The following is a 12566-nucleotide window of genomic DNA, read 5'->3' on the forward strand; positions in this document are numbered from 1 at the left end:
CGAGGGCACCTACAAGGCAGAGGCTTGCTCCTTCCTGCTCCTGCCAGCATCACCCCGAGGAGCAGCAGCAGTGTGTGTCGGTCCCCAGCTTGTCTTCACACGCCCAGAAGCAGCCGCATCACACTTTCTGAGTGATGCCAGCACCGACAGAGCAGCGCCCTTTCCTCAAGGGTCTGAGTTCCAGCTCTTTGGGCTTCTAGCTGTGATAACCCCAACTTGTCCCTTTTGCTCTCGCAGCTCTAGTGATGGTGGCTGTTTCCTGTCCCCCAGCCCATGCTCCCCATTTACCTATTCTGTCCTTCAATATCTGTCATATTGATTTCTGATATTACAAGAGCTGTTAAAATAACTTATGTAGTTTCTACCTTGCTGACTAATACAGCACGTTTGAGAGCCTCAACTTCATTTATAACAGTGGTTAAAAGAGCAGACTCTGGGGCTTCCCTGGTGGCGCAGTGGTTGAGAATCTGCCTGCCAATGCAGGGGACACGGGTTCGAGCCCGGGCCTGGGAAGATCCCACATGCCACGGAGCAACTAGGCCCGTGAGCCACAACTACTGAGCCTGCGTGTCTGGAGCTTGTGCTCCGCAACAAGAGAGGCCGCCACAGTGAGAGGCCCGCGCACCGCGATGAAGAGTGGCCCCCGCTCGCTGCAACTAGAGAAAGCCCTCGCACAGAAATGAAGACCCAACACAGTCAAAAATAAATAAATTAAAAAAAAAAAAAAAAAAAAGAGCAGACTCTGAAATCAGTCACACCTGGATGGGAACCCCAACCCATTTACGGAGTACTTGGTAACTCTGGAAGAGTTAATTCACCTCTCTGGGTCTCATTTTTCTTAATCACTTTCATTTATTCAACTAACATTTACTGAGCACCCCCAAGTTCCAGGCACTGTGCCAGGCAGTAGAGATACCATGTTATGCAAAACAGTTAAGTCCCCTGACCTGAAACCTTCTGTCAACGGAATCAGATGAGATAATGCAGGTAAGGCACATGTCAGCAGCCTTCCTCTCTGTACCATGACCGGGGAGCAAAGACAAATGGGTTTTGAAAAAAGTGTAACATCTAGGTCTCTTCAGAAAATGAGACAAGTGTCTGTTCCTCAACAAGGCTGAAGGATTCAGTCAACATAACACCAGGGATTCGTTGTGTGCCCTGTCCATTCCTCCTGTTCAGAGCAGAGAAGCAATGACCTCGCAAAAGTATTCATTCAGAAGGAAATGGGACAAACAGCCCATAGAGGAAACACTACATAATGGCATTTTTTAGAAATTCCAAAGAGACAGGTTCCTGTGATACAAGGAAAGAACAAAAGGAGCTGCAATGCAGGAGTAGGACTGGGGCCCAGAATGACCATGACCATGAGGTGTGAGTGGAGAAAGATAGTAGAAAGCTGCGTTCCAGCATCAGTCACAGCGAGAGTCTTTTTACCATAAAGAATATATAAATATATAAATATATTTTATATATATATATATTTATATATATATAAATATCAAATAAACCAGAACTTACTTTCCGCAGTAGGACTATATACCTAGACAGTCCAGGGAGGTGATAAGATGGAAAAGAAAGATTCTTTATTCCATTTAAGCCTGAACCTAAAGGTCCCACGCTGTGGGCAAGGAAAAGCTGGAAAGAAATCCAATCTCCACAGTTTGACACAATCCTTCCTTGGACTTCTTCTGACTAGACATCAGGCATATCGAGGCAAGGATGGCCGATGTTCTCATTAGCGAGGAAGTATTTCTGCAAAACTACTGTGTAGCTAAATTCTTGAAAGCACAGTGCCTGGAACTTGGTGGGTGCTCAATAAACGTTGGTTGAATAAATGAAAGTGATTAAGAAAAATGAGACCTAGAGAGGAGAATTAAATCTACAACACATTGATATCCTATAAATGCAAACTAAACTCTTCACCCTCAATTTTTTATTCATTTTGACATCACCATAACTATCAAAAGTCATACTGAAGGAAAATAACCATGGGAAATTATTACTAGAAGGTCTATTCCACATCCTTGCTCCACGGCCTCGTTATAAATAATTTACTGTCAATGAAGGAATTTAGAGTCCCACAAGGCATGAAAAGCCTGGAGACAGTTTTATTCATAAATAAATGCCAACATTTAAACAATCAAGACATCTTCAAACTCCAGGAGTTGAAATCAATATTGAATATTGAAATTCAATACTGAATATTGAGATCAACAATATATACTGCCTGGATGATTTGTTACACTTGTGTTTATAGTCTGAATGGGAAGATAATTCAGTTCCACCTGAAGAGCCATTATATGGCCAAGCCCAAGAGAAGCACTTTGCATAAGAGGTGATATCTCTCAGTTTTTCCATTTCAAACAAATTATTCTCTCTGTATTTAAGACATCAACCATGCAATTCTTTTCGTGACTTGTAGTACTCTTGAGCAATTAAGAACATTTATAAGGTGAAAGAAGTCAGGGACAAATGCCAAATTTAAAATGATCCACAGAACACTGAAGAACCCCCAGACAGCACTGCTGTCTCAGACATAAGGCGAAATAATCCCTTCTGCTCAAGAAAACATATAGGAGCAGTGAGTGTGCATCACAGCAAGAGCATTATCGCCCAGAAGAGGCAACTGCTAAATACAGACTTCATTTTCAAACAAGCCTCCTAACAGGAAATGTGAACCAAAAGGTCCCTTCTGAGGAGATGGAGAAATGGCACTTGGCAGCATGTCTTCCCTGTGGCCCATGGCAGCCTTCCCTCATATCCCCCTTCCCACACAGTTCAATCAGGGCGTAGAAGAACCTGTTTGTTACACACTCCTGGACGTGGCAGACAACACTCGGGAGCAGGCAAGGGCAGAGAAGCCCTGCCTACGGGATCAGCCCCCAGAATTCCTGGGCTTACATACCATCCAGGCCATTGTGATGACTGTAGTTTCTTTTCCCCAAAATGCTCAGAGACGTGTGATTCGGGGTGGTGAGCATCCGCTTGGTAGCTGGGGTTTGTAGGCTTGGTGTAGATCGAATTACATTAGGTTTCTTCGAAGGATGGATCTCTGACAGGGGGAAGAAAGGTTTCTCAACTCAGAACGTGGTATTAAAAATCTGTGTGCACTTATATCGGCTAATAGGCACACATCTTATTCTTATTTCTTAATGAGCTAAGAGCCAGTTCCTTATGAACCAGCTTATTTTCCCAAGTACTTGCATAATGAATCAACTTCAAGTGCTGTTACCATGGCTTTATTTATCAAAAGGGAGCTGGTTCTGCCCCTGCTAGCTGAAGCTCTGAGCTTCACGTTGTTGAGTACAAGACAAAAAAAAAAAAAAGAAAAAAGCCACTTCAGAAGGTCACTTAAACATGAGATTTATGAGGGGAATAAGGCATCTGACTCTTCAAGGAATTAGAAATTCAAAGGCTATCTGGAGAGGTAGCCTTAAAGGAAACTACCCTTGTGCTCCATCAAACCAGGAACATAGATAGCATGTAGCACATCTGGTGTGTGAGAGCTTTCTGAGAAAACAGGATTCCTCCTCTGGCTCTGCAACTAGGATACAGGACCAGGGTCAATCACTCCCAGCGAAAAACAATTTGATATAGATGAAATCTGACACCAAACTCCAAATACTAGAGTTAAGAAGTAGCAGACGATGGGACTTCGCTGGTGGTCCAGTGATTTAAGACTCTGCACTTCCACTGCTGGGCCCTGGGTTTGATCCCTGGTCAGGGAACTAAGGTCCCGCGTGGCATGGCCAAAAAAGAAAAAAGCAGCAGAAGAAAACTTTGACAGAGGATATATCACAAAACTGTAATGTGCATATGGTACATGTGTGTTTATGTGAAGTATGTAGTTGTCAGTAGATGGACAGAAATTGCAACACTGTAGCAATTGGATTTAAGGACCTCAGTCTACCAGGCAACCTCTTCTCTAAAGCTAAACCTGCTCACTGATTCTGAGTCACTACCCAACATGCCAATCATGCACAAGCCACCCTGTCTTCCCAGGTGAGGGCCAGGATATCAGCCTTATTTACTGAAATTTAGGAAGGGCTGTTAGGAGTATTGGTCTGGTCAAAATCCTACACTTGCTGAAATTTAGGAATGGATCAGGTACTAACCAAATTACAGTGCTGATTTTTTTTTCAACATGGTATTGAAGGTTTGCCAACCTCATATTTCATCACAACCTCCATACGCTATGCTCCATCAGGACCAGAAAACCTGCCTTCCTTGATCCGATTTTCAAGCACCTTTGTTCATCTAGTTCTCGTGGCCTCATAAGGGGAAAAACATTCTATCTATTCAAATACTACCTATTTTTCAAGCTTGAGATCAACTATTACTTTCTTCACATAAGTTGCCCTAACTCCCATCAGAAACAACTATCCCTTCCTCCAAGTGCCCAATGCTTATTACCTGTAATTCGTTTATAGGATCTAATCCTTTGCTCAATTGTTCTCACCTGTGTGCCTTCCCTGCTAGTTGAAGATTTTTGAGGGCAAGGTTGTATTCATCTTGGTGTTCCCCAAATCACTTAGTGAAGTGTCTTGTACATAGTAAATACTCAGAAATATGTTATATAGGGAAGTGGTTCAGTTAGTAAGGACAGCACTGCTTTGGGCTTATCTGGTAGAGACAGAAACCAATTTGCCCATAGCAGGAACACATAATTACCTATGGAAATGCTGACTAATATGCAATTATATTCTATTTTTTATGATCATAAACTTTCCCTTGCAAGGTGGGAGGGGCTTCTAGGATTAGGCCCTGCAAGGGAACACAGATAGCAAACTTCAAGGATTTGATCACCATGAGCTAGGTCGTGCCTGTGATAACCATGTGATATTTTGGGGGGCTATCAAAGCAACTCTTTAGGCCCTGAGGAATAAAACAGGAAAAAAGGTGGCAAAATAACATCAAAGAAGGAGCTATGCACTTCTGACTCCTAGGATGCTCTGATGAGGACCAGATAATATACCAACTTTAAGGCTACACTTTGATTTTGAAAAGACTGGATGTCTTAAGTCTGAACGCTTCACAAATATAAATCTTTCTTTTTTTAAAAGACTGGATGTCTTAAGTCTGAACACTTCACAAATATAAATCTTTCACAAATATAAGTAATAAGGTTCAATGCAACTCTGAGAACATACTTCACTTTTACTGAGAAGATGAAAAAGCAAGAATATCAGAAGCATAAAAACATGCGATTATAGCTTCTAGGTATAGTAGGAACCATTTTAGCAGTCATTATTTTGTAAATTATTTATCTTAAAACTTTCCAAAAAAAAAGGTTATTGCCTAGTAATTTTATACTATTCCTAATTATATTTCAAAATGTAAATGGAACCATCATCTTTGGCGACTTCCAAGTTAAATAACATGATAAAAACCAGAAAGCAATACTAATGCTTTCCTTTCAAGTAACCTTAATTGGCACATTAAAACTATAAATATTGTTTAAAGGTGGGTTAAAAGCCAGTTTTATCTGGTTTTTTTTAAAAAAAAAAGTAAATAAACCAATCTTTCTCTATTTAAGGGGAGGGGTGAGGTGGGTTTGAAATAGTGGAAGGATCTAAATAAAAATATTAAGAATATTCATCGTTAATTTTATAATAACCTAGAATGGTGACAGATGGTAATTAGAATTATCACGGTGATCATCCTGTAATGTGTACAAATGGCAGATCACTATGTGGTGATCCTGAAACCAATATAACATTGTAAGTCAATTACACTTCAGTTAAAAAAAAAAATTCATCCTCTAATAATTTAGTGATTCTTATTTTCCTCTTTTTGCTTAATCTGTATTTATATCCATAAATATACATTACATTTTTATTCAATGATATTTTCAGAAAAAGTAAACCTATCTATATCTCTGTATGTTTTGTGTGTTTTGGTAATAAAAATAAGTTTCTGAAATAAAATAAATTGACTATATATATGAAGGTATCCAATTGCAGCTACTTGAAAGGCTTGCATTTAATTTAGGTATGTCAATTTTGAATAGCCGATTATAAGATACAGAAATTGTTGAGTTTTTCTTCTGTTAGGAAATACCCACCTAAATACCCAATGATACATGCCAAAGGTTTCCTAGTGCTTTTGCTTTTCAGTGGACTTCCAGATAGGTCCGCATGTCTGTCTGCATCTGAGGAGAAAGAGAAACACGGAGACAACCAATGAGGCTGATTTCTCTGCCTATGCTACATACACCGCAGAAATAAAATGTGCAAGTGGAAAACAGTGCAAAAAATCTGCCAGATTCCTCCATAATTTCCTTTGGGGCTTAAGAAAACCGTTTTCAGTTCTGGTTCAAATTACTGAATGGGATTTTACCTGGAGAATACTCACTTTAAAGTCCCTTATGAATGTAGCTAACACACATCTTACATGCACATGCTTTCTTTCTGTGCATGCTCATCTGTAAAATAGCCATGGCATTTCTACATTATAGTAGAAAAGCTTCCATAAAGTATGAGGTGTTATCAGTCCTAATGGAGGATAAATCTGGCATGGAAGACAAAAATGACAAAGGCAACACACTTGACCATCCCTGACCTAGATGGAGTGGGTCTCTATGGAGGAGTCTTCATCTAACGCGATTAAATTCAATTCCATTAGATTAGAGCTTCCCAAAAGTAAAAATGGGTCATTTGGTTTTATCACTAGTATTCTAGCCTTCATATCCTACTATGATGTCATTAGTGCTGAGATTTAAAAGGTTACCTGTATGCAGACAGGTATTTCATCCAACAGTCAGAATAGTAAAGTACTGTGATGGATGTTAGTTCATAGAGGTCACATCACATTCCTCATACCCTACCATAAAACAGTTCAGAGAAAAATAAAGCACACAACACAAACACTCTCTGCGTTTTAATTTTTAAGCTCTCATTAGATGGAAGAGTAGATGTGAAACATGGCTGCCTCTCATACCAAAGAGTTAAGCAGTGGAGTCTGAAGCAACAAAAACAATGTGTATTGAAATGTTTTTTAAATTTGCAGATACTGTCATAAAGCTTAACAGAGTAGCTTTAGCAGATATGATTCTGCTATGTTTATGCCTTTTCCCACCTTCACATTTTTGACAAAAATGTCCTATAGATTTTCTGTGGCTGAGACCACATTTCTAGGCCTACATACAGGAAATTTTCTTTGACATCCACAGGGATTCTCTGCACTATTAGCGTTAAAATGTATAATTTAATCTGGAACTTCAAATGATTTAAAATTAAAAATTAACTTTTTCATTAGCTCTAGCCCTCTCAACAAGGAAACTCTTTTCCAATAACTATTAAACAGGAAAAGGTGGGAAAGCAGCATTTAAAAATATTGAAATAGACAAAGCACAAACTGCAGACAGCCTGGAATCTGAATATATATCCCAAGCACTGGCTAATTACTATGCAACCACTTGACAACTATAAATGGTCCAGTTTCTTTTCCTCCTACTCAGCTGATTTCCTTTGAGCAAAAAAAACTTACTAAGCTATGAAGCTTTTCACCTGTTATTGAATAATAGTGAAGATACAGTCAGAAATATAATAAGCGTATTTTGGAGGAGTAATCTAAACAAACATTAAAAAGCAGCCCAAACCCTGCAAGGATCAAACACCTGTCAAATCACTGTGTGCTAACAGTAATAATTCCTTCCTAATATTACTAATTCACCAAATATTCAAGTTCTGCTTAGGAAGAGGACAAGAGAAGACATTTATTTTCTATTAATAAAATAAAGCTTGAATGAATCATCTTAGTATTTGCTCAATGTTTTGGACAAAAACCATTACTGTATTACTAGTAGTAAGATTAACTTTGCTCTTTATTCCAGTCTATAAGGCCCAAAGGAAAACTGCCAATGTGACTTCAAGTGATGAACTCCCACATGACTGTCACCTTGACAATGATCAACATACCCATCAAAGGAGTCACCAACACAATACCCATAGACATTTCACTTTATATTAATCTGCTTTTAATTTCTCACTAAATTAGTAGGATTAATTATGTAATGTTCCAAGTGAGAATTTACAGAGCACCTGAGTGGGAGATCAAAGCTTTTTAGAGGGATCCATATTTCATCAATCTTCATTATATTTTATAGGAAGTAGTTGGTGGCAAGAACTATCAGTCTCAACTGTGAATAAATTAGGATGAAAGGTGGGTGCTAAGACTACCGCATGACTGTTTAACATAAAAATTGCATCCATTCAGTGATTATACCGAATATAAAGAGAAAAAAATAGTTTCTGTCCGGAAGAAATGATCATAAACATAGATGATCAGGTCCACATTTGAGTTGCTTAAAAAGAATCCTGGTCTGTACTCAAGACCAGGCCAGTGGTACCTTGCTCTCAAATTATTCACCTAACTATATTTAAAGAGATAATTAATTAGTACCCATTAAAAGCACACAGGTAAAGAAAGCAACCTGAGAAATGCCCGAAGAAACCAGAAGGAATCAAAATCTGGCCAGAGGGAGAGCATTTTCACCTCACTCAAATGGCTTGACTGAGCACGAGGCATATTTCCCTGGCCTCCTAGAGGATGAGCTATACCTCCCTGAGGTAAACCTGGAAAAAGTTATCTTTTTTTTGCAACTCATGGCTATCTTTCTAAAATGTTTTGGAAATATTAGAAGGGAAAATAAAACAGAAAATTTGCAGAAAGTACATACTGAATTAAAATTCACAAAAATATCTCACATGGGTCTTCAAAACTGCTATCAAAGTAAAACCATCCATAGAATTTTCTTATAGGAATTATAAAGGCAATTTCTAAACAAGACATAAAACGCATGTGCCATTAAAAAAATTTTTAAAAAAAGATAAATTCAGCTACTTAAAACAATCTGCTTGGCAAATACGTCAACAAAATCAAAGACAAAATGGGGGAAATATTTGCATTACAGATCAAGAGCTAACTTCCTTAAAATATAAAAAGTTCCCATGAGTCAGTAAGACTTTTCATAGAAAACAGGCCAGGGGCAAAAACAGTTGACAAAAAGGGAAATACAAATGGTTGTCAAATATATGCAAAATTTTCCACCTCATTCAAAATGAGAAATGCAAGCTAATATAACTTACATGTCACCTGTCAACTAGTTAAGGGTTTCAGAGATGGATAACACTGCTGGCAAGGTTCTAGAGAAACAGGCACTCTCTAGACACTGGTGGGAGTGTAAATCATAGTTTTTCTGAGGGCAACTGGGCAGCAACTATCAAAATTCAGAATGGAAGTTGCTTGACACAGATGTTTTCCTCTTAGGGATTTAACCTGTAAGCAGCTACATGCACATTTCACACATCATTTTTTTTTTTGCGGTACACAGGCCTCTCACTGTTGTGGCCTCTCCCGTTGCGGAGCACAGGCTCCGGACGCGCAGGCTCAGCGGCCATGGCTCACGGGCCTAGCCGCTCCGCGGCATGTGATATCTTCCCGGACTGGGGCACGAACCGTTGTCCCCTGCGTCGGCAGGCGGACTCTCAACCACTGCGCCACCAGGGAAGCCCCATACATCAGTCTTAAATGATATCTGTATATTTGCTGCAACACTACTTGTAATAGAAAGGGATTGGAAACAACGTAATTTTTTTTTAAATAGGAGAAGTACTGGCTCAAGTACAAAATAGACTATTATGCAGCTGATAAAAAAAGGAGGTGGGACTTCCCTGGCAGTCCAGTGGTTAAGACTGCACTTCCAATGCAGGGAGCACAGGTTCAATCCCTGGTTGGGGAACTAAGATCCTGCATGCCACGTGGCCAAAAATAAATAAATACACTTTAAAGAAAAAAGAAAGAAAATCACCCCCCCACACACAAAAAAGAGGATGTAGTTCTCAATGTACTGGTATGGGCTCCAAGATATGTTAAGTAAAAAAGGCAAGGTGCAGAACAATGTAGACATTAACGTCTGTACAAAAACAAAAAATACACCTACTTAGTTTCTTAGAGATACACAGGATGTCTCTGGATACTTCAGACACTGATGACAATGGTTACCTCTAAAAGAGGTAGGAATGGGAATGGCGTTAAGATTTGTAACTACTTTCGTACCTTTAAAAAAATTTTAAGTATCCAAAGACAAATTTTTATTAAAATAATAAACTACCAAAATAAACAAGCCAAGACTGTTCTCCTAATGTTAGAACTTAAAATTTCACAAAACTTTATACAATTATTAACAGTAACTTTCACTGAGAAACCTCTAGATATCTCATAAAATATATAACAAGTTTCTTCTTCTGAATATGGGCCCTTGGGATAATACTTCTGAAGTTGATTTAGCATCTTCAAACAGAAAAAAGGGGCTCCACGTATCCCTTGAAAACATTCATACTGGGGAATGGTGCTGTCATTCAAGTCTCGTGTGTTATCAACCCAGAAAATACTTAATTATCCATGCAAGCTACAGAGGGGGCAGGTAAGTCATTTGGATCCATTTCTCTAGGAACTTTTGCTTCATCTCTGAAATGCTGCTAATATACTACTTCTGCTTAACCTTAGTCTCTGGATCTGGAGTCTCAGAAGCCCTGTGCTCATCAGGTGTTGGGTGATTTTACAGATCTTTGACAAATCAGTCATCCAGTAACTCAGTGGTAAAGTCTCATGATAGTAACAAAGGAGGAAAACCATCATCATTATATTATGGCTTTTTTTAATGAGGGGAGGGGTGTCAAGGGGAAGCAGGGGCAGGCTGTCTGAAACTTGATGCTGTTACAACCATGCAGTTGGTCTGCAAATCTTGTCAAGGACATCGTACTTTTCTTTATGCAACGTTTTGGGTTTTGGTCTAGCAATCCATTTTTATTAAGCACTATCTACATGGTAGAACTGGCTCAGGCACTGTACTGGTGCTAGCAATTTTTCGCATGGACTTATATATTTACACACAAAGGTATACCATTCAAATAAATAGGTATTTGGGATTTGGTTTTAACAGTCATTTTTTACATCTATATCTATATCTATAAAACACATGTTGGTCATAGTGTATAGTTATTTCAAGTTTTAAAAAAAATTTTAATAGGAAATATATTCCCATGACTTTTTAATAGGAAATATATTCCTATGACTCAAAATCAAAAAGTTTAGAAGGATGAATAGTGGTAAGTCTCCTTCCCACCCTTTTCCCTCAGCCTCCCAGTTTCCCTTCCCAAAGATATTACTTCTTACATTTTCCTGCGATGCTTCATGGACATGCAAACAAAGATTCCCCTGCTCACTATACTGTATTCCTTAACACCGGTTTCTTAGTGAAAATAAAGGCCAGAGAGCACTGCTGTAACAAATTAAAAAAAAAACTTCCTCTAAACAAGGATTAACTTGTAAGTCGAGATCTGAAAGTTATGACTCTGCTCTCCCCCATGTAACTGAGAATTTATCTCCTCAGTTCCCCACTTCTTCACTCTTCTGTAGTCTGATACCCCATCAACTCTGGCTGTGATACTGGCTGTGGTGTTGCTGCCAAGGCCAGGAGCCATGGAAGGGGTCAACTTCTATACTTCTTATAAGAGGAAGATTCCCAAGTTCACAGGCAAAACTAGTTTCCTTTTCCAATATTATAAAGAATTATTCTAAATGCATTAATTGGAGCTCTTGATCCATCAATGTCTTTAGAATTACAAACTTTCACCTGATTTGAAAGTCATTCACCGTCACGGAGGTTGTTAACTTTTTGGGGGAGGGACAGGGTCACCACTGCCTTTGAGAAACCAAGGAAAGCTTACCAAAAAAACCAAAAAAACAAATACAGCTTTAACCTCCCCCTGGACCATAAACATGGTTGCATACAGACATCGGGTTATTAACACCTAATCTTGCTAACAAGCCAAGATCAAGGAATCTGCTAAAGAGGTTGTGACAAGGTACAAATATAAGAAGGGAGAAGATAATGCAAGAAGCAATTAGATGCTAGGAAAAGAGTTCATTAGCTGCTTGCTGGGTGGGGGGACTGGGACTGAGTAGGTGGCTGCTGAAACTTTATAGTTTTAAATTTCCAGGTAAAATTATTCTGAGAATCTGATTCTATGTGTAACTTGACCAATGAAGCTAAATACAAAATAAAATATGCTCCTTGACTCTCATCACAACAAAGGAGTCTGTTCTTTTATTACCATTATTATTATAGATATATGTTTGTAGAAATAAAATACAGGTAATTTAATCTCGACTCTTTTATAGTAGCATGGCCTTTTAACTGAGAAAAATTAAAATAAGGTGACACAAAAACATACTTCATTGAAGAATCATCAAAATAAAACAATGTGCAAATTAACTGAGAAATTAACAGAAGCTTAATGAGAAACAGAAGCTTCCTCAGAAGCCAATTTAGTTGGTGATAGTTTCTTTTCCACTCATAGCAACAAAGATGATCCTGGAGCCTGGCCAATTTTAATGGAAGAATCTCATTCACTTTCTTTCTCATGTGTTTTTTATTTTTTATACTTAATAAATTATATATAAGCGTATATATTTTAAATCAGCTAAGCCGTATATTCATGGACATAAATATTTTCTAGTTCCTTAAAATGGTAAGAAAGTGATAACATAAATCCATGAAC

General features: G+C 38.5%; 1 protein-coding gene across 14 annotated transcripts in view; it reads right to left on the minus strand.

Moving 5' to 3' along the window:
- MTA3 (metastasis associated 1 family member 3) overlaps positions 1–12566 on the minus strand; it is a 169905-nt gene that overhangs the window by 28379 nt on the left and 128960 nt on the right. For all 14 annotated transcript variants that reach the window (XR_004521825.2, XR_004521826.2, XM_073791404.1 and 11 more), the window contains 2 exons: positions 6065–6151; positions 2906–3052 (listed from right to left, as the gene is read on the minus strand). Coding sequence is in view for 12 of the 14 variants with exons in the window: in XM_073791404.1 (XP_073647505.1) it covers positions 2906–3052; positions 6065–6151 (234 nt within the window). In the remaining 2 variants the exon portion in view is untranslated. The remainder of the gene's footprint in view (positions 1–2905; positions 3053–6064; positions 6152–12566) is intronic.

This window comes from Tursiops truncatus, chromosome 14 (genome assembly GCF_011762595.2).
Source record: "Tursiops truncatus isolate mTurTru1 chromosome 14, mTurTru1.mat.Y, whole genome shotgun sequence".
Classification (NCBI taxonomy): domain Eukaryota; kingdom Metazoa; phylum Chordata; class Mammalia; order Artiodactyla; family Delphinidae; genus Tursiops; species Tursiops truncatus.